The sequence below is a fragment of the Psammomys obesus genome, unplaced genomic scaffold (genome assembly GCF_907164565.1).
Source record: "Psammomys obesus unplaced genomic scaffold, mPsaObe1.curated_primary_1811, whole genome shotgun sequence".
Lineage (NCBI taxonomy): Eukaryota > Metazoa > Chordata > Mammalia > Rodentia > Muridae > Psammomys > Psammomys obesus.
Window position 1 is genome coordinate 1,079,211 of NW_026591816.1, and position 19,719 is coordinate 1,098,929.

At 42.6% G+C, this 19,719-nt stretch overlaps 1 protein-coding gene across 1 annotated transcript in view; it reads left to right on the plus strand.

The window, feature by feature from the left end:
* LOC129680381 (zinc finger protein 709-like) overlaps positions 1-19,423 on the plus strand; it is a 39,492-nt gene extending 20,069 nt beyond the window's left edge. Inside the window, exons 6-11 of the mRNA XM_055611998.1 lie at positions 2,401-2,500; positions 3,306-3,527; positions 4,259-4,359; positions 16,892-17,018; positions 17,219-17,273; positions 17,958-19,423. Of these exons, the coding sequence (XP_055467973.1) occupies positions 2,401-2,500; positions 3,306-3,527; positions 4,259-4,359; positions 16,892-17,018; positions 17,219-17,273; positions 17,958-19,365 (2,013 nt within the window). The 3' untranslated portion in view covers positions 19,366-19,423. The remainder of the gene's footprint in view (positions 1-2,400; positions 2,501-3,305; positions 3,528-4,258; positions 4,360-16,891; positions 17,019-17,218; positions 17,274-17,957) is intronic.
* Positions 19,424-19,719: the final 296 nt, after the last annotated feature.

A 19,719-nucleotide genomic window follows, 5' to 3' on the forward strand; every position in this document is an offset into this window, starting at 1 on the left:
GAAAGAAAGAAAGAAAGAAAGAAAGAAAGAAAGAAAGAAAGAAAGAACATTTCGTAAAACTAACAGTAAATATTTATTATACATATTAATGATTTTGCTATAGTATTGTACTTTCATTATATCTGTTCTGCCAACTACTGGTTTGTTTACTCATCTTTTCTTTTTTCCCGGAACCATTCCCATGTCCTTTAGTGGTCTCGCTAATGCTGTCATGGGTTTTTTGTTGTTGTTGTTGCTATTGTTTGTATTGTATTTTCCACATATAAATAAAAGCCTATGATAGTTTTTCTTGTCTTGATTATTTCACTTAGAGACATCATTGTATCATCTCTTTTCCTGAAAATGATTTTGCTCTTCTGTATGGTCAGTTGTATGCATGTATGTATGTATTATGCATGAGTATTTATATCTGTCTATATGCATATAGTTTAGTACATATACAACATTCTCTTCCTTTGTGTCTTGACAAGTTTCAGGCAGATTCCACAGTTTAGTTATTTTTGAACAGTGCTACAATAAAAATGAATGTGCATGCATTTCTTATGTATGCTAAAATTCTTTCCTTTTCCTTTTATAGTAAAGAGGGCTGTTTTGGGATCATTGAGTGGTTCAATTTTGAGGTTTGGTTTGTTTGTTTTTGAGAAAGGGTTTCTCTGTTTATCCCTGGCTGTCTTGGAACTCTCTGTCCTTGAATTCACAGAGAACTACCTGCCTCTGCCTCCTGGGTGCTGGAATGAAAGGTGTACACCATGCTGGCAATTTTGAGTTTTGTTTTGTTTTTTTTTTTTTTTTTTGAAAAACCTTTGTATTTTAGTTTCATGATATCTGTATTAATTTATATTCTCTTTAACAATTCATAATGATCCCTTTTCCTCTGTCTTTAAGTATACTTCTTTTAAAAATTCTAAGATTATTTTATTACATGTGTCTGAACGTTTTGCCTGTATGTATGTATGTATGTACCGTGTAAGTACCTGGTGCTTATGAAATTAAGACAGTGATTGTGCGGTTGGAGTTAGGATGGTTGTGAACCATCCTGTGGACACTTATAATCAATCCCAAGTCCTTGGTAAGAGCAATAAGTGCTCTGAACCGCTGAGCCCCTCAAATGTCGTTAGTAATGAGTATATTTAAAAGGACTCCATGTGCTTATCCTCTGTGTCACAACGCTTAGCATCGCAGACTGTTAGTGAGTGCACCCTCATCCTTCTGAAGTGGGAATTTCTCGTTTCTTTGAAGACTGAGCTGAGTCCTGTGGTGTTTTGCCGGAAGCTGTCTTGTGAGAGCGCCCATGATGTTTTGCCGTGAGTTGTCCCGTGCAAGCAGCATGACTTTGGCCATGTCATGAGAACACGTAGTTGAACACATGGTTGAACAACAACACATGGTTGAACTCTGAGGAGAGGATGTATATAGAGGCCCATGGACAGCGAGACATCGCATTTTGGATCGACATCGTGTGCTGATCTCTTTGCTTTGACACTTGGCTTTGTGGAAAGAAATGTTCCAGAGAACTTTTCAGGGCAATTCAGCTGAGTTTTGTGGCTCTTGCTGACTTGTCCCGATCTTCTGAATCGTGTTGATTCATGTTGCTGCTTGGTGTTGGCCTTTGGACTGGACTGCTGGTATCCAAACAACGAAGAGTGGACTCAGCCCAAGGAACTACTTCTAAAAAGATCTACAACCGCCTTTACCAAATAACCTTTCTCCCCTACCTCTGGTTAGTGGTAAAAGGGAGGTAGAAGCATTTAAGAACCCTAAAAAAAGTAGGTTAGGTGAAAAACCTAAGCCTACATCCTGTCCAAAATTCTCCACACAGGGTATTTTTGTGCTGACATTTGTGACAATAATTCCCTCACATTACTGTAGCACTTTATATGTAGAAAAATGTGTATGTATTTCTGAGCTTTACATTGATTCAACTGTACTTAGCTAACATAAAGCCTTTTCTAATATTGTGTTCCACCACAATGCTATGACCACGGACTCCAGCTCTTCTGCTTTCTAACTCAAGTGTCATAATCCCAGAGTCTGGAAGGAAAGTTTTCATTGGTGTGATGCTCATGTCCCCCTCCCCATCATGTTCACAAACAGAGACAGAGAGAGATAGAAAGAACCTTCAACACATTCTTTCATCAAACTCTTCTCCAGAGCGCCTGCTGGGCCTAGTTTTCTGCCAGCAGATATAGTAGATATATATATATATATATATAAAAAGTGGTTCGTGGATGTTATTTTTCATTCAAATAATATTTACCAGTTTTGGGGTTCATGTACAGTATGTTAGTTTTCATTATCTTCTTTATAAGCAAACTGTTGGGGACTCTTGTGGTCTTTCTTCAAGAACTTAGATTCAACACCTTTGTCTCTTTTAACTTAGTGAGGTTTGGTGTGGAACAGGTCAGTGGCCTGGAGTGCCTGGCCAGCGATGACTCCAACCCGAGGACCTACCTTGAGTCTAAGGAGAGGCGACGCTCACTTAGCACGCATTTACTCCCAAGTACTAGAAAGTGGAAAAAAAACAGACAGAGGTGTTACCCATCACCTGACAAACAGTGTGTGTGCGTGCGTGTGCGCGCCAGATGTACTCGTTACTGTGGGTATGTGCATGCGTTCTTGTGAGTTCATGTATGTGGAGGCCAGAGGGACACGCAGCGTGTTTTCCTTGACTGCTTTCTACCTTTGTGTTTGACACATACTCTCTCATTGAACCTGAAGCTCCTCAGCTGTCAAAACTGGCTGGCCAATAAGCGGCCTAGGTACGCCATGCGTCTGTCCCCACGAGGCAGCCCAGGCAGAAGGAGGTGTTGTAGACTAGATACACAGATTTCAGACTCTGGGGTGGTACAGATAATCAAGCTTTCTCATATCTTTTGTTTCAATATATCCGTTTCTTGTCAGGAGAACTAAATCGCACCAACAAGGAAATACGATTATTCAATGAACAGAGGAAATAGTTACATGGGGGTAGCATTCCCCAAGTACTCCAGAGTTATAAAACATGCGTTGGTTGCTGGGGATGCCCTCTACCTCCCCCAGCTGTGTAGTGCAGTCCAGTGAGGAGGCAGAGACCCTAAGGATTCAACTCTAGGAGTTTACCGGCCTTGTATTGCTTCCTTCACCACAGAAACTCAACATCTTAATATCAAGAAGTGGGGCAGTGTGTTCCGCCGCCACCCTGACGTTATAACACACCATTTCCAGGGGGTCTGGTGAAATGCATCTATAATCTTGACCACCACAGAAGTCCGTCACGCTGAACGTCCAGTCTGCATTCAGCATTCCCCACGTGCTATAAAACTCAGACACTGCAGGAAGCAGAGCGGTGACAACCCGCGTCGCAGGCCGAGGGAAGGGCTGGGAGGGGGGATGGCTGGTACGATGCCTCATCACCCTTCGGGAGGACTCGCGTTTGCATCCCCGGAACCCAAAGCCGGGCAAGCCTCTCTCCGTGCGGCTGGAGGCACGATGCCCTCGGGTTTGTCCTGTGCCACCGAGTCCAGAATGTTCGGAACAGCTAGAGTGGTGTAAGTGGAGAAAAGGCACGAGGACCCCACTGAGTACACTAGGAAGTTAGTGCGTCCCGAAACACACACACACACACACACACACACACACACACACACACACACTTTTTAATACTCTATTTCTTCTTTTTTTAAATTATTTCATTAATTACAGTTTATTCACTTTTTATCCCCCCGAGCCACCCTCCCTCCTCCCCTCCCAATCCCACCCTCCCTCTTCCCCACCCATGTCCCTCTCCCAGTCCACTGATAGGGAGGTCCTCCTCCCCTTCCCTCTGACCCTAGTCTATCAGGTCTCATCAGGACTGGCTGCATTGTCTTCTTCTGTGGTCTGGTAAGGCTTGCTCCCCCCCAGGGGGAGGTGATTAAAGAGCAGGCCAATCAGTTCATGTCAGAACCGTCCCAGTTCCCATTACTATGGAACCCACCTGGAGACTGAGCTGCCATGGGCTACCTCTGTGCAGGGGTTCCAGGCCATCTCCATGCATGGTCCTTGGCTGGAGTATCAGTCTCAGAGAAGACCCCTGTGCCCAGACTTTTAGGACCTGTCGCTGGCCGGAATACCGCGAGTCGGTCTGTCTGCTGAGTTCCACTTGACCGTGCCAGAAGGGCGTGCGGAGCAGATGTGCGGGCGCCGGTCACCAATCAGGGACAGCGTTGCTCCGGCGCGCGGCGCGCCCAATGAGGAGCGCGGACAGTCAGAGGGTGCCGCCATCGCCGCCCGGTTTGAGTCCCGCGGAGCTGCAGCGGGGCCGGCCCGGCCGGCGGCTGCGCCCTCTGCGGACCGCGGGCCCTTCGGGGAGACCGCGGTTCCCGTCCGAAAAGGGCAATGGTGAGTGAGTGTGTCCCGGGCTCCCGGAGGCGTGCGCGGCGGGCGTGTCACCGAGGGGCGCCGCCGCCCTCACTTCCCCCGGCGCCGCGCTGCAGAGGGTATCGCGGGCAGAGCAGGCTGCGGAGCCTGGGGTCCGGTCCTGTCGGTCAGGCCGTACCCTGCCCCGTCCTGCCCTTCCGAAGCTGTGTCCCCTAGTCCCCTGTGGTTTCAGGGTGAGACTTCCCCTCCTCACCCACTGCATCGCCAGTGATGCTCTGCGGCGTTCAGGTGGCTGGGCAGGAGCGTCAGCGATGAGCGCACGATGTATGGATACGTACATACACACACACACACACACACGTACATATATATACAGTCTTACATATATGTATATATACATATACACATACACGCATACATATATACATGCACGCACACACACATATATGTGTATATGTGTATATATGCTGGGCATTGGCCCTCAGGTCTTGTTCATTCTTCGCAGACCTTTTATCATTGAACTGCAACCCCGTCCAGGCATCCTCGTATTTGCTTGTTCGGTGTTAACTGCAGGAGGATTTGTTTGCTCCCTCTGGGCTGAGAGTGGAAGAAAATGCCCAGACATGCAAGGAGGAGAGGATTTTTAGTTTGCTTCAAAATTATTTGGTTTCACTGATTGTGAATCGGTGAAAAGTGGAATTATTGGAAAATATTTCTAGCATGCTGGCTGTGAAAAAATCATGAGATAAGGTGAATTTAATTGTGAAAATAGAAACGTGGCTTGTTTGGCTCTGGACTGGAACAGTCTGAAGGGGGGGCTTTTTATTATGCCTGTTTCACTTCAATGTTACAAATGCTCGAGTTGTTTGTAACACTTGATTTAATTTTAGCTTGTTGTATGGGACTCGGAATTTAACCACTTTGCTTCTCTGCATTTCTAAATCTCTTGTAACCTCCCCTAATTTGTGACTCATTTTATTAATTTGTATCTTCCCTCGTTTTCTAGTTTGACTAGAGTTTTGTCTGTTTTACTGTTGTTTTTTTTTCTCCTTTGAAGAACCACTTCTGACATTGAGATCGCTGAATGTATTATTCTGTCACTATTTTGTTTATTTCTTCCCATATCTTTTTTTTTAAAAAATTCTTGCTGTTTTTGCTTTTGCATCTGGCTTGTTCTTGTTTTTCTAAGACCTGTGTTTGCGTCATTAACTACAGATGTTTATTTGACGTGTGTCTGAGTTCTCAGTATGTCTCCAGGGAAGCTGAGATGACTTTTTTGGCTCTTGGGTTTCTTTAACTTAAAAGAAGAAAAATGACAGATGAACTTAGAAGGAAACCAAATCGAGTTTGAGGGGGGAAAAGAAAACAGGACAGGCAAGCTTTAAATATTGGCATTTGTCATAAGATGGGAGAGAGGACAAAAAACAAAAACAAAAACAAAAACAAAACAGAATGCCTTTTAAGTTCAGCATGGACAGCAGAGAAACAGTGAGCAAGCCCAGGGAATCCAGGAAAGCACACTTTCTAAGTGTTGAGACCTGGGTGTGAGTAGAGGGGCTGTTCACAAAATCTTGTTTCCTAGACTGAAGGGTTACACTAGAGAGACGTAGTTAGAAATACAGACATCTTAATGAGAAGGGAAAGGCCCTCCCAAGGATAGCAGCAACTAGTGACCTGAGGAAGGGGCACCCAAGGGCTGAGGGAGGAAATGCAGTCCTTGCTTTTTGAGACATTTTCAGAGATATTTGCAAAACATCTGCCTCTCCGAAGTTTGTGTACCGAGTTTTTCTTGAGCATGCTCTGTTCTTTAGTAAAAGTCCCAGGAAGAAAGGGCTTCAGGTCTTCCTCTTTAGACTGGCTTCTTTCATATATCTTCAGATAGCTTTTTTTTTTTTTTAACTCCTATTTTGAATTTATATATAAACATTGTAGCTATGAACTTAACTCTTGCTACTGTCTTTTTTTGCCCACTTTTATTGCAAAGATTCCCCCGCCCACCCATAATATATCCTGATTATGGTTTCTCATTCCTCTACCCCTCCCAGCTCTTCCTAACCTCCTCTCCACTCCCTTTCTGTCTCTCATTACCAAACAAACAGGTTTCTAAGGGATAATAATGAAATATAAGATAAAAAAAATTAATACATCTGAGTTAGATAAAACAAACAGAAAGGAAAGAGCCCAAGATAAAGGCACAAGGATCCACTCATTTGCACACAGAGGACTCCCACTTAAAAACTGGAAACCAAGCTGGGCGCAGTGGCGCAGACCTGGAATCCTAGCATTCGGAGAAGCAGAGGCGGGCAGATCTCTGTGAGTTCGAGGCCAGCTTGGTCTACAAGTCCAGGACAGCCAAGGCTGCACAGAAAACAAAACAAAACAACAACAACAACAACAAAAAGCCAACAACCCTGCCTTGAAAAACAAACAAACAAAAAGCACAGTAAACAACAACAACAAAAAAGCCGAACACAAACAAACAAACAACCCCCCCTGGAACCAGAGTATATGCACAGAGGACCTGATGTAGACCTGGCAGGCCTTGTCTCCTCAAGTTCTCAGGTTGCTTTTAGAGGACAGTGTTCTCTTGGTGTTCTCCATCCCCTCTGGTCTTACGCTCTTTCTGTTTGCACTTCCAAAGGGTTTCCTGTGCTCTGGGGGAGGGACTTGATAGGGCTGAGTGTTCCAAGCCTCTCATTCTCTGCACAGTGTCTGGCTGTGGGTCTCTGTATTTGCTCCCATCTGCTCCCTGAAGGAAGCTTCTCTGATGATGGCTGAGCAAGGCACCGGATCATATTTCTCTTTCTAGGTCTGTGATACCTCCCTCAGGACAATTTTTTCTTTTCTAATTCCATCCATTTACCTGTGAATTTTTTTTTTTTTCTTAGCGACTGAGTTAAAGTTTTTACATTGTGTCAGTGTAAAAAAAATTTTTTGTATCCATTCTTCTCTTGAGGTATATGTTAGTTGTTTCCAGTTTCTGGTTGTTAGGACTAGAACAGCATTGAGAATGACTTAGCAAGCGTCTTTATGGGATGAAGTGTCCATTAGCTATATGCCCAAGAGCGGAAGCACTACACTGTTTTCCATAGTAGCTGTACAAGATTGCACTCCACCAGCAATGGATAAGTAGTCTCCTTACTCCCCATCTTCACCAGCATGTCCTGTCACTGTTTTATTCATCTTAGCCATTCTGAGAATTCTAAGGGAGAATACCATAGTTTGATTTATATTTCCCTGATGAGTAAGGATGTTGAATGTTTCTTTAAGTGTTTCATTAGACATCTGAGTTTCCTCTTTTGAGGACTCTGTTTTGATGTGTACCCCAATTTTTGTATGGGTTATTTATTTTCTTGATATCTAACTTTTTTAGTTTAAGATTTTTTAGGTTTTTTTTTTTTTTTAGTTATTTTATATATTTTGGTTATTAGTCGAATGTGCAGTTAGTAAAAAAATCTTTTTGCATACCCCAGGATGCTGCTTTACTAAAGGATGGTCCTTTGTCATCCAGAAGCTTCTCAGTTTCATGAGATTCACATTTATTAATTGTTGATCTTAGTGCCTGTGCTGTTGGTGTTCTGTTCCTATGAGTTCCAGGCTGTCCCCACTTTTTCTCTATTAGGTTCAGTGTATCTGGTTTTATGCTGATGTGTTTGATCTATTTGGAGTTCTGTGCACGGTGATGAGTTTGAGTGTGTGTGGATTCTTCTGCATGCAGCCATCCTGCTTGACCAGCACTATTTGTTGAAGATGCTTTCTTTTTTCCGTTGTGTATTTCTGGCTTCTTTATCAAAAATCATGTTTCCATAGGTGTGGTGGTTTGATAGGTATGGCCCCCATAAACTTATTTTTTGAATGTTTGGCCCATAGGGCACGCCACTATTTAGAAGGCGTGGCCTTGTTGGAAGAAGTGCGCCACTGTGGGGACAAGCTTTTTGAAGTCTCCTGTGTTCAGGCTATAGTAAGTGTGGCACACAGTCTGCTGCTGTCTGCGGACCGAGATGTAGAACTCCATGCTCCTCCAGCACCGTGTCTGCCTGCACGCTGCTCCTGCAGCAGGTCACAGTGTCCTAGGGTCTGTGACTACAGGGAAACCCCAGCTAGGACAATACAGGTGTGGCAGTGAGAGAGAGCTAGCAATCTGTCAGTCCTGTCTGTCTGGGCCGGGTGGGGTCTGACATCAATGTGATGTCATTGATCATTGTGTCTGTCCCAATATCATGCTGTTTTTCTTACTACAGCTCTATAGTACAACTTGAAATTGGTGATGGTGGTACCTCTGGCAGTTCTTTTATTCAGGATTGTTTTAGCTATCCTGGGATTTTTCTGTTTCCATATGAAGCTGAAAATTGTTCTTTGAACATCTGTAAATCACTGTATTGGAATTTTGGTGGGGATTGGGTTAAATCTGTAGGTTAATTTTGGTATGATGACAATTTTCACTATATTAACCCTAGTGATCCATGAGCATGAAAGTTCTTCATATCTTCTAATATCTTCTTCAATTAAAGTTTTATCATACAACTCCTTTTATTAAGATTTATTTATTATGTATACAGTGTTCTGCCTGCATGTGTACCTGCAGGCCAGAAGAGGGCACCAGACAGCGGATACAACAAATAAATGTGTTTTGAGTGTTTTGCCTGCAGGTATTTTTTTCTTTTCTTTATTATTATTTTTTTTAAATCATTATGTACAGTGTTCTTCCTGCAGGCCAGAAAAGGGCACCAGATGGCATTATAGATGGTTGTGAGCCACCATGTGGTTGCTGGGGATTGAACTCAGGACCTCTGGAGGAGCAGCCAGTGCTCTTAACCTCTGAGCCCCTATCATACAACTCTTTAACTTGTTTGGTTAGGTTTACCCCACGATATTTTTATATTATTTGAAGCGATTGTGAAGGGTGTTGTTTTTCTGATTTCTTTCTCAGACTGCTTGCTTTTCATTTGTATATAGGAGGGCTACTGATTCTTGTGACTTAATTTTATATCCAGCTACTTTGTTAATCTTACTAATTTTTCTCAAAGAGCCATTGCTCTGATTCATTGATTCATGGTTCAGTTTCCATGACTCTGTAATCTTTCAGTTGTTTTTGCTGTTGATATACAGCATTAATCCATGGTGGTCAGCTAAGATGCAGGGAATTAGTTTTCTTGTCTCTGTTAAGACTTGCTTTGTGTCCAGATTCTTGGTCAGTTTTGGAGACCGTTTCATGAGGTGCTGAGAAGGCATATTCTTTTGTGTTTGGGTGAAGTTTTCCAAAACTGTGAGTTGCATTTGGTTTAGGACTTCAGTTAGCTTCCACGTTTCTCTGTTTAGCTCTTGTCTCTGTGACAGGAGTGGGGTGTTGCGGTCTCCCGCTGTCAGTGTGTGAGGTATGACATGTGATGGCAGTTGTGGTAGTGGCTCTTTACAACCTTGGTGCCCTTGTGGTTGGAGCATAGATGTTAAGAACTGGCATGTCCTTTGGGTCAAGTTTTCCCTTTCGACTAGTGTGTAGTGTTCACAGTTATCTCTTTTAATTAGCTTTGTTTTGAAGTCTATTTTACCAGATATTAAAATTTCTGCGCTGGCTTGGTTCTTGGGTCCATTTGCTAGGAATATTTTGTTATCTCCTGTTACCCAGAAGTGATGTCTATTCTTGATGTTAAATGTGCTTCCTGGATGCAGCAGAAGGAATGGATCCTATTTTCAAATCCAGTCTGTTTGTCTCTTTGTTTTTATTGGAGAACACTAATGGTAAGAGATATCAGCAAGCAGTGTTTCTCGGTTCCTGTTATTTTCTTGTGGTTTGTGTGTTGCTTTCTGGTCTAGGATTTATGCCCTGTGTTTTCTTGGATGTCATAACTTCTGGGTGTTGCCGTTTTCCTTCTAGTGCAGTCTGTAGGCTTGGATTGTAGATATTGCTTAAATTTGGTTTTATCATGCAAGGCCTTTCTCCATCTATTAAGATTGAATGTTTTGCTTCATATAGTAGCCTTTTGTCTTTCAGAGTCTCCAAAGAAGATTTAAGTGTTGATGGGTGAGCTAGGAGAGTAGGGCTAAGGATTTTACAGGGGGTGGAAAGCAGAGTGTCTCCCTAGGATCTGCTTTGTCCCTGGGAATGGGGGCACAGAGTGAGGAGGAGCCACAGCAGAAAGTCTGCTGCAAAGCTGGGGATAAGAATGGGGGAGGGGCTGGAGGAATGGAAGGAGAGGTCAAGATGTGCATTTAGCCTACCTGCTCTGCTGGCTGCAGTGGCCTGCTGGTTCCCAGGGAATGTCTGCTGGATTTGGGGACTGGGCTAAAGCAATGAGTGCTGTGAAGGAAGTTAGGAAGGGAAGATCTATGTGATCCCTTGGAGAAGGGAACAGAGAGGAGGGGGAGGCTACAGCAGGTTTTTTGCTGCAGAGTGAGTGAGGTGGTGGATTAGATTTGGAGGAGCAGAGAGAGAAATGAAGATCTGCTATTTGCCTACCTGCTTCCCTGGCTAGACTGGCCAGAGAGTTTCCAGGGAAAGCCCCTTGGATTGGTGGCTGGGTATAAGCAGTGAGTTGAGGACTTTGGAGGTGGTGGTCTGTGTGATCATCTCTCGTGCATGCCTGCCTGCCCAACCGTGGGTGTAAAGGCAAAAGGAGAGTCTTTTCTCCCCTATGTGGGGTCCAGTGATCAAACTCAGCTATCATGTTTACAAAGCAAGTGTCATCTGGCTGGCCTGAAATTTATTCTTTTGTATACACTTATTATTAAAACTGTCTTTATCCTCTGTGTATCATATTCCTTTAAGTATATTCTGTTTTGTTCTCATGAGCTGCTTTAGTTTTTGCATGTGTAGAACAGTCTTTATTTCTCATTTAGTTTTTAGAGATACCTTTCATGAATGTAGCCATTCAGTAGGTAGTTCATTACTTTCCGAGTTGAAATACACTGCTTCATGTTTCCTGGCCTTTGGGGTTGCTGATAAGAGATACAATGTTATTTCGCTATATGTGCCGTATAGGGGGAGTTAGCACTTTTCTCTTACATGTTTAAATTTTGTAAAACTAAATAATTACATTTGTTTATTTTGTGTGTGTGCATGTGTGCCATGGCATGCATGGGGAGGGATTCTAGACGGAGACCTCAAGAAGAGATCTCATTTATAAATTGTTTACATAAACATGGACAATGCCGTGGCCAGCACTGCCCTTGAGGACCTCCAACTGCCAGGCTCCACCCACAGAATACAGAACCCGGTCCCTCTAGATGCAGGTGGTCAAGCTCTGAACTTGAAAACCCACCCATCCCCACCCAGGAAATCTCTTCCTAGAAATCTTGTCCCCCGAGACACGCTATGCAAAACCTGGCTTCTGTCCAGTTCTCTTCTGCTTCCTGACTGAGCCGAGGCAGTCGCCCTCCTGGGTTTTCCCTCCTAATAAATCTCTTGTGTGTGGTTTGTTGTATGGTATGACTTTGTGGTGTTTCTTGGTTCCTGGCTGCCAGGAAGCCTTTGTGGGTTTGGCCCTGGCTTAGAGCCAGTCTATCAGACCACAGTGACATTTGTGGTTTGAGTTTATCTGGGCTACCTGGGCCTACAAATATGAACTTAGTTTGACCCTACCAGCAAGATGGAGAAGCGATGGCTTGAGATGGCTGGACTCAGACAGCTGCATCCTTACAGTATCACAATGTACACATGCAAATTTAGAACTTGACAGTATATATGAAAAAGAAGGCAGTATAACTCTCCAAAAGAAAAAAGGTTGCGTGTGTGTGTGTGTGTGTGTGTGTGTGTGTGTATGCGTGTGTGATGTAGTTTATGTGTGTTTGAGTGTGTATATATGCCCAGAGGAGTATGTCAGTTTCTGCCATCTCTTCTTTGGTACCAACAGTTAGATCCTATCTCTGTACCTTTAGCTTGCTGTTTCAGCCCCAGATCTGCCCCAGCCCTCACCCCCAATTCTGAGGTACGTTACAGATACCTAGAACTACAACCAGTTTTTGTCCTCATGTTTCGACAGCAAGTGCTGTTTTTATTCATTTCCTGAGCCTAGAGATAAAGAACTTTAGAGGTAAACAAAATTTCAAAACTGGCCAGTCAATAAAGCAAAATTTTTCTTTTTTTTTTCCTTTGTTTTTTCGAGACAAGGTTTCTCTGTGTAGCGTTGGCTGTCCTGGACTCACTTTGTAGAGCAGGCTGGCCTTGAACCCACAGAGATCCACCTGCCTCTGCCTCCCTGAGTGCTGGGATCACAGGTGTGTGCCACTGCCCCCGGCAATAAAACAAAATTTAAATAATAGTCAAAAATGGTATCCATAGCTGTGTATGGTTGTACCCAACGTTAGTCCCAGAGTTGGAATCAGAGGCAATGAGTTTGAGGGGGGCAGGTCCACATAGCAAATTATGCTACTTAGTGAGACCCTAAAAACAAACAAACAGGCACCCCAAAAACCGGAAACAAAACCTCAGCCATAGACTGTACCTACCCAAAGACAGAGTTTCAGATCTTATAAGCAAGGTTGATGGATTATTTTAAGCAGAAAGTAAGGGAGGACTGCAAAGAAATTAGAACCATTATGACTGAGACCTGTTTTGCATGATTAAAAGGCTGAACCAAAAGTTCTTGGCATCTAAGTGGGTGTGTATGTGTTTCCTGAAGGAATTCTAAACCTTTGTGCCCACGTCTGTGGTATGTATGTTTCAAAATTTCATAATGAAACACGTTGCTTTCTGTAGTTTGTGTGTTCTAAAAAGAAATCACACTTCAAAAGATTTATCAGGAAGTAGTTTTCTACGAATTCTCGTCACAATGACTGGCGGCTGTGTATGTCCGCACTGACTGCTCAGGAGGATGAGGAAGGAAGGCGGTTAATGTGACACGAAATTGGGCTACACACTAGGGTGCTGCCTCAAAAGTAAACTTTCTGTCTAGCCCTTAGGCAGTTGCTCATGTCACCGTTTGGTGCCCTGCCCGATTCATCCTTACTCTTCATTGTCTGCTTTTCTGTCTTCTAAATGTGACTTAAAAACCTGGTTATTACCTTCACTTATTTACTTATTTGTATGTATATTGGGTGCGTGTGTGGAGGTCAGAGGACAGTTTGTGAGAGTTGGTTCTCTCCTTCCACCCCCTGATTCCTGGAATTGAAATCAAGGCCTTCTATGGCTTTTGTGCTGGTTTCTACATGTGACTTTGTATTATGCAATACAAACAAAACTCTTTATTAATGTGTGTGCGTGTCATGCGTGTTTGTGAGTATGCACATTCCACAGTGTGTATGGTGGGGTCAGAGTACAACTTGCAGAAGTTGCATCTTACCTATAACATGAATTCCAGGGGTTGAACTCTGCTCATCATGCTCGGCAGTAAGCACGTCTATCTTTTAAGTCTTCTTACGCTCACACTCTGCATTCTTCCTACAGCTTTAAATCGTAATGTTCAACTTGCTTTAGAACAAAAGCACCCTTTGTTTTTCTTTACCTTAAAACGTTTCATATATGCTTATATCTGAAGTTATATTTAAACTGTTTCCTTACTTGGTTTATCATCCTATTCTTAGGACATTTTCTTTCTTTCTTTTTTTTTCTTTTTTTCTAAATTACAGTTTGTTCCCTTTGTAGCCCACCTGTAGCTCCCTCCCTCTTTCCCGTCCAACCCCATCCTCCCTCCCTCTTTGCCACTCATGCCCCTCCCCCAGTCCATTGATAGGGGAAGTCCTCCTCCCCATCCCTCTGACTCTAGCTTATCAGGTCTCCTCAGGACTGGCTGCTTTGTCTTCCTCTGTAGCCTGGTAAGGCTGCTCCCCTCTCAGGGGAAGGTGATCAAAGAGCAGACCAATCAGTTTATGTCAGAGGCAGTCTGCTCCCATTACTAGGGAACCCACTTGGACACTGAGCTGCCATGGGCTACATCTGTGTAGGGGGTTCTAGGTTATCTCCATGAATGGTCCTTGGTTGGAGTATCAGTCTCAGAAAAGACCCCAGATTTTTTGGTTCTGTTGCTCTCCTTGTGGACCTCCTGTCCATTTAGGACATTTTCAAGGTGACGTTATAAATGCTAAGAAATAATGCATTGGTAACAGGTACAAATACAAAAACATTTGGTAGACGGTAGAGAAATATGCCTAGACTGTAGATTGCAATGAAGTTCATATTATAGGAAATGACACTGTTGCAAATTTTGTTCTTGCATAAATTCATTTTTTTTTTCATTAGTTGTCAAAAGAAACACTAGGTCAGCAGCTGATAGTGTTTTTGCAGAAGATACAGGTTAGATCCCAGTGCTCAGATCAGGTGGCTTACTTAGGGGAATCCTGATGTGTAGCAATTTTCTCTGAGATAAAGCATTTCATCTTGAGGGAAGGAAGCTCTTTGAGACCCAGCATGTTCGGAAAAGAGGCGAATCACTTAATTAAAATAAGTAAACAACTTCAAAGCCTCAGGAACTTCCTGAAACTGAGTAGGACCCTTGCTCTCCAAGATTATATAAGCAGCAAAAACTGTAGAAAGCTACCCTTAGTCCAGCAGGGATGCCTGGAAGAGGCTTAAACCAAATGAGTAGATGCCAGAGAAGATACTGTTGAGCTGCGTATGCCATGTGCAGTGTTCTACAGGTTTCCCAGTTCTGCGAGTCATCACCGTGCTGGGGGTGGGCCTCTGGCGATGCAGAGGTCTTCCATTCATTTCTCCTTTCCCAGATTTCTGTAAGTAATCCCAAGAAAACACACTGACTTTTCAAGTCAGACTTTGGTGATGTCCTTATGTCAGTCTGTCATCATTTCCTCCCAGGGGTGAGTAGACATCCCGTTCACAGTTGTCACACATCAGAGTCAACACCCTCTTCTGGCCACCAAAAGTGTGTGCGTATGCACACACACACACAGCCTTAAAACAAAAATTTTATTTTTGTATATTGATTTTCTTAATCAGGGCTTTGAGTCTTGTTTCTTGTTTGTTTCTTATTTGACAAAATATGTTTTTTTCGATCTTTTTTTTTTCCATGTGAATTTTCACATATTCTTTGGTATTTTGTTGGCTTTTGAAAGCTTTTTGCTTTGTTGTCTTTCACCTTCTTTAATTTTCATACATTAATATATTTCCATACTTCCTATACAGAAGGTTTTTTTTTTTTTCCTCATGAGGAAATTCTGTTCTTATATCCACAGGTCAGTTGGCTATTTTTAAAAGTTTCACTGTACAGCCAGATTCTAAAGCTGCCTCCATAATCCAGAGCTGGGGCTGTCAGCCTGTCAGCCACAGTCCCTTTGGGGGTTGAGCAACCTTTTCACAGAGATTGTTCAACAGCCTGCATTGTAGATGTTTACATTATGATCCATAACACTAGCAAAATTACAGTTACGAAGTAGCAACAAAATAATTTTGTGGTGGTTGGGGGTCACCACAGCATGAGGAACTGTACTAAAGGGTCAGCATCAGGAAGGTTGAGGACCACTGGTCTAAGATGTCTCTCTTGCAACTTCATATCTTTTTCTCTTCCTCATAAACTACTAACTCAACCAGGACTGCCCGTATGTGCATGAGTATGGTACCATCCATCGGAGCATGGGAAACTCCCAGTAGCCAAAGAGGAGTGATTGTCTGTCTCCCAGCAGCTACCAACTGCCGCTAGCTCCTAAGTAAGGGTGGAGACGTGAAGAGAATTTTCTTATTTATGCCAGAATTTTGGCTGGTGTGAATAGCTCCTGTGAATTCACAAATGCAATAGCCATATTGTATCCATATGTCATCATTTTCTTTCCTCCTCTGTGATGTTCCCCGAGCATGGGGGACACTGATTAAAAAATTAAAAAAAAAATGTTCTGTTTGAGGCTGACATTCAGCATTCACAGTCCCCCTTTCTCTTCTTTTTTCTTTTCTTTTTCTTGAGTCAAGGATTTACTGCCTAGCTCTGCCTGATCTAGAATTTGATATTAGGTCAGGCTGAGCTCAAATTCAGAAAGATCCACCTGCCTCTGCCTCCTGAGTATTGGGATTAAAAGTATGCACTGCTATGCTTGGAACAGTCACAGTCTTGATAAGAAAGAATTCATCCAGATTTCATTGGGGTTTTGATTAGAGAAAATCTCTTCGTATGTTAGAAATGGGCAAGAAGCTGGAAAGGTGCTGGGAGTATTTAAAGTACCCTATTGTGGTTACAAAGTGTTGCACGCTAGCGATTTCTTCCTTTACACTTTAAGCTGATTGTTTCTATCCCAGTGACTGTTCAAGCCTTCATAATTAACTACTGTTAACAAATAGACATTTCTAATAGCTATGCAGGCTCCCTAGAGGTGGATTCCAGATTAATAAAGATGCAGTGTGCAGAGAGTATTGAGGCCGGCATCCCAACAGACGGTCATGTTCTGGTGTTCATTCATCATATAGTTCCATACGAGCATCAGGATTGTGTGGCAGTGTGAGAGTTAGAATGAATAGTAAATGTGTATTTGCTATGCTAAGTTGCAAAAAAGTGATGCCAACCATAACGTATAGGCAATATACGAAGAAGAAAGCATGAAGTGAAGGAATCTAGTCACTCTAAGTTTCCAGTGTTTTTTCACCATTAGTTTTGTAAATATCTGTGGATCATTTTAGGAGCCAGTGACCTTTGAGGATGTGGCTGTGAACTTCACCTTAGGAGAGTGGGCTTTGTTGGATTCTTATCAAAAGGAGCTCTACAGAGATGTGATGAAGGAGACCTTTAGCAACCTGATCTCCATAGGTAAAAAAATACAGCATGGTACTTTTCTTTGTTCATTCAGAAAAGTAACTGTTTCTTGCTCATCTGTGTAGTTGCATAATTTGAAATATTGAAAGATGTTGGTGAACATTATATGCCTTGTTCCATTCTGGTGGGAGGGCATAGAATGTAGTGCTTTTTATGTACTGCTGAATGATACTTTCTTTGGCTTTACCTTCCAGGGAGAACTGAGGAAGAAAACATTGAGGATTACCAAAATGTGAGGAGAAATCTGAGGTAACTGACATTCAAAGAAAAAGGAATTTACATCACATACTTTAAAGTGATAGAAAGTGAGGCCCAAGTAAATAATCCAAATTTACAGCTAAATGTAAATTGATTTATTTTAAAACGTCATTGAACGCAAACATTTAAAGTCACAGGGTCACAACTCTGTACTGCAGTGTTGCAGTGTCATGCACCTCTGCGTTTTCCCAGTTCTGTGGCGTACAAAGTCTTTCCGTACAAAATTATTTAATATGCTTTTATCGAGTTACCTTTAAACTTTGACTATAAAATATATGTGTGTGCTTGGGATATTTTGTGATCCACCTTCAATAAATTGCATTAAAATATTTAGCTATCCCAATTCCATAAAGCCTGATGCACACCATTTTGCATAAAGAATATTCAACTTTGGTGCCTTTGGAAAGGACTATGTTTGTCAAATATAAGCCAACATGAAATGGAAAAACTTAAAGAATTAAGCGTGAAATAAGCTAAACAAATCACTGTGTATCTGTAGTGTTTTCTCACGTTCTTCTTGTAAATTTATGTGTATTATTTTAGGAGAGGGCAGAGACGTTAGAGAAACTAAGAAGACTATGCAGTAACAAGTGTGGGCTACAATACCCACCCTCCCGCACCTCTTTTGGCTGGACATAAAACTACAGTAATATTCTTTTTTTTTATTTTTACCAGCATTCACGTGGTTGAAGGACTCCGTGAATTTGAACATGGTGTTCAGTATGGAGGAACCCACCAAAGGACTGGAGAGCAGGCTGTCAATGCGTACGAGCCTCCTGGAGTAGGGCATGAAAACAGTGCGTGCGAAAATGATGGCGTCGGTCTCTCACAGGCAGATGTGCCCCTCAGAGGTCCAGGTGTAGAGAAACCATATAGGGATCAGCAATGTGTGGGAAAGCATTTTAAGCATAGGAAGTGTTGGAAGGATTTTACACACTCTCAGTCCTTTCTTACCCTTGAGAATCCTTCCAGAGAGAAACCCTATGGAAATAAACCATCTAATGAGCCCTGTAGGAGTCTCGCTTCTGGTCGAGATTGTGAGACAACTCATACTGGAGATAATTTCCGTGAATATAAACAGCTTGAAACAGCTCTCATGACATGCTGTTATGTTCAGTCATATGAAAGAATCCAAACTGGAGAAAAACCATTTGTGTGTAAGGAGTGTGGAGAAGCCTTCATTAATTCCAGTCACCTTATCAAACATTATAAAATTCATACTAGAGAGAAGACTTTTGCATGTAAGTATTGTGGAAAAGTTTTCATCCATCCAAGGGCCTGTTACAATCATGAGCGCACTCACACTGGAGACAGACCTTATGTATGTAAACAGTGTGGCAAAGCATGTATTCATTCTTACCACCTTCTCCAACATGAAAGAAGTCATACCCGAGAGAAACTTTATGCATGTAAGCAGTGTGGGAAAGTATTTGGACGCTCTTCATACCTTCGCAAACATGAACGAATCCACACTGGGGAGAAACCTTATTTATGTAAGCATTGTGGGAAAGCCTTCAGCGATCCCACCACCCGCAACAATCATGAGCGGACTCACACCGGAGAGAAGCACTACGTTTGTAAACAGTGTGGGAAAGCCTTCATTCGTTCTTCCCAGCTTCTGATCCACGAAAGAATTCACACTGGAGAGAAGCCTTACTCGTGTAAACATTGCGGGAAAGCCTTCACCTACTCCAGTGCCTGCTACATTCATGAACGGATTCACACGGGAGAGAAACCCTATGTTTGTAAGCAGTGTGGGAAGGCCTTTACGTGTTCCACGTACCTTCACAAACATGAACGAATCCACACTGGAGAGAAACCTTATTCATGTAAGCAGTGTGGGAAGGCCTTCATCCAACACAGGGCTTGTTACAATCACGAACGAATTCACACTGGAGAGAAACCGTATGTGTGCGTGCAGTGTGGGAAAGCCTTCACTTTTTCAAAATCCCTTCAAATCCACGAAAGAAACCACACTGGAGAGAAACCATATGTGTGCAAGCAGTGTGGGAAAGCGTTCACGTGTTCTACCTATCTTCACCAGCATGAACGAACTCACAATGAAAAGAAATCCAGTGGATAGAACTCAGAGCAGTGTAAATCATATGAGAGTCTTTGTATCCAGCCTTCTGTTACTTCAAGGAATGAAGGAAGTATGGGGGAAAACCAAGAGCATATGAGACCAGCAACTGTGTAATTTTTACTTTCGCATGTAAGTACACATAGGATGAAGCCTTGTATTCCAACACCAGGGCTATGGAGGTTTAGAGGACAACAATATTGAGTAAACCTTAGGCTACATGGTGTGAGATTTAAGAAGAACCATTTCTAACCAAATGAAATTGTCATTATGACAAGAAAAAGAAAATTGTATGTTTCAAATAAGAGTTGTTAAATTTTCTCATGTAGTTGAATATGGTATAAGCAAGAAATGTGA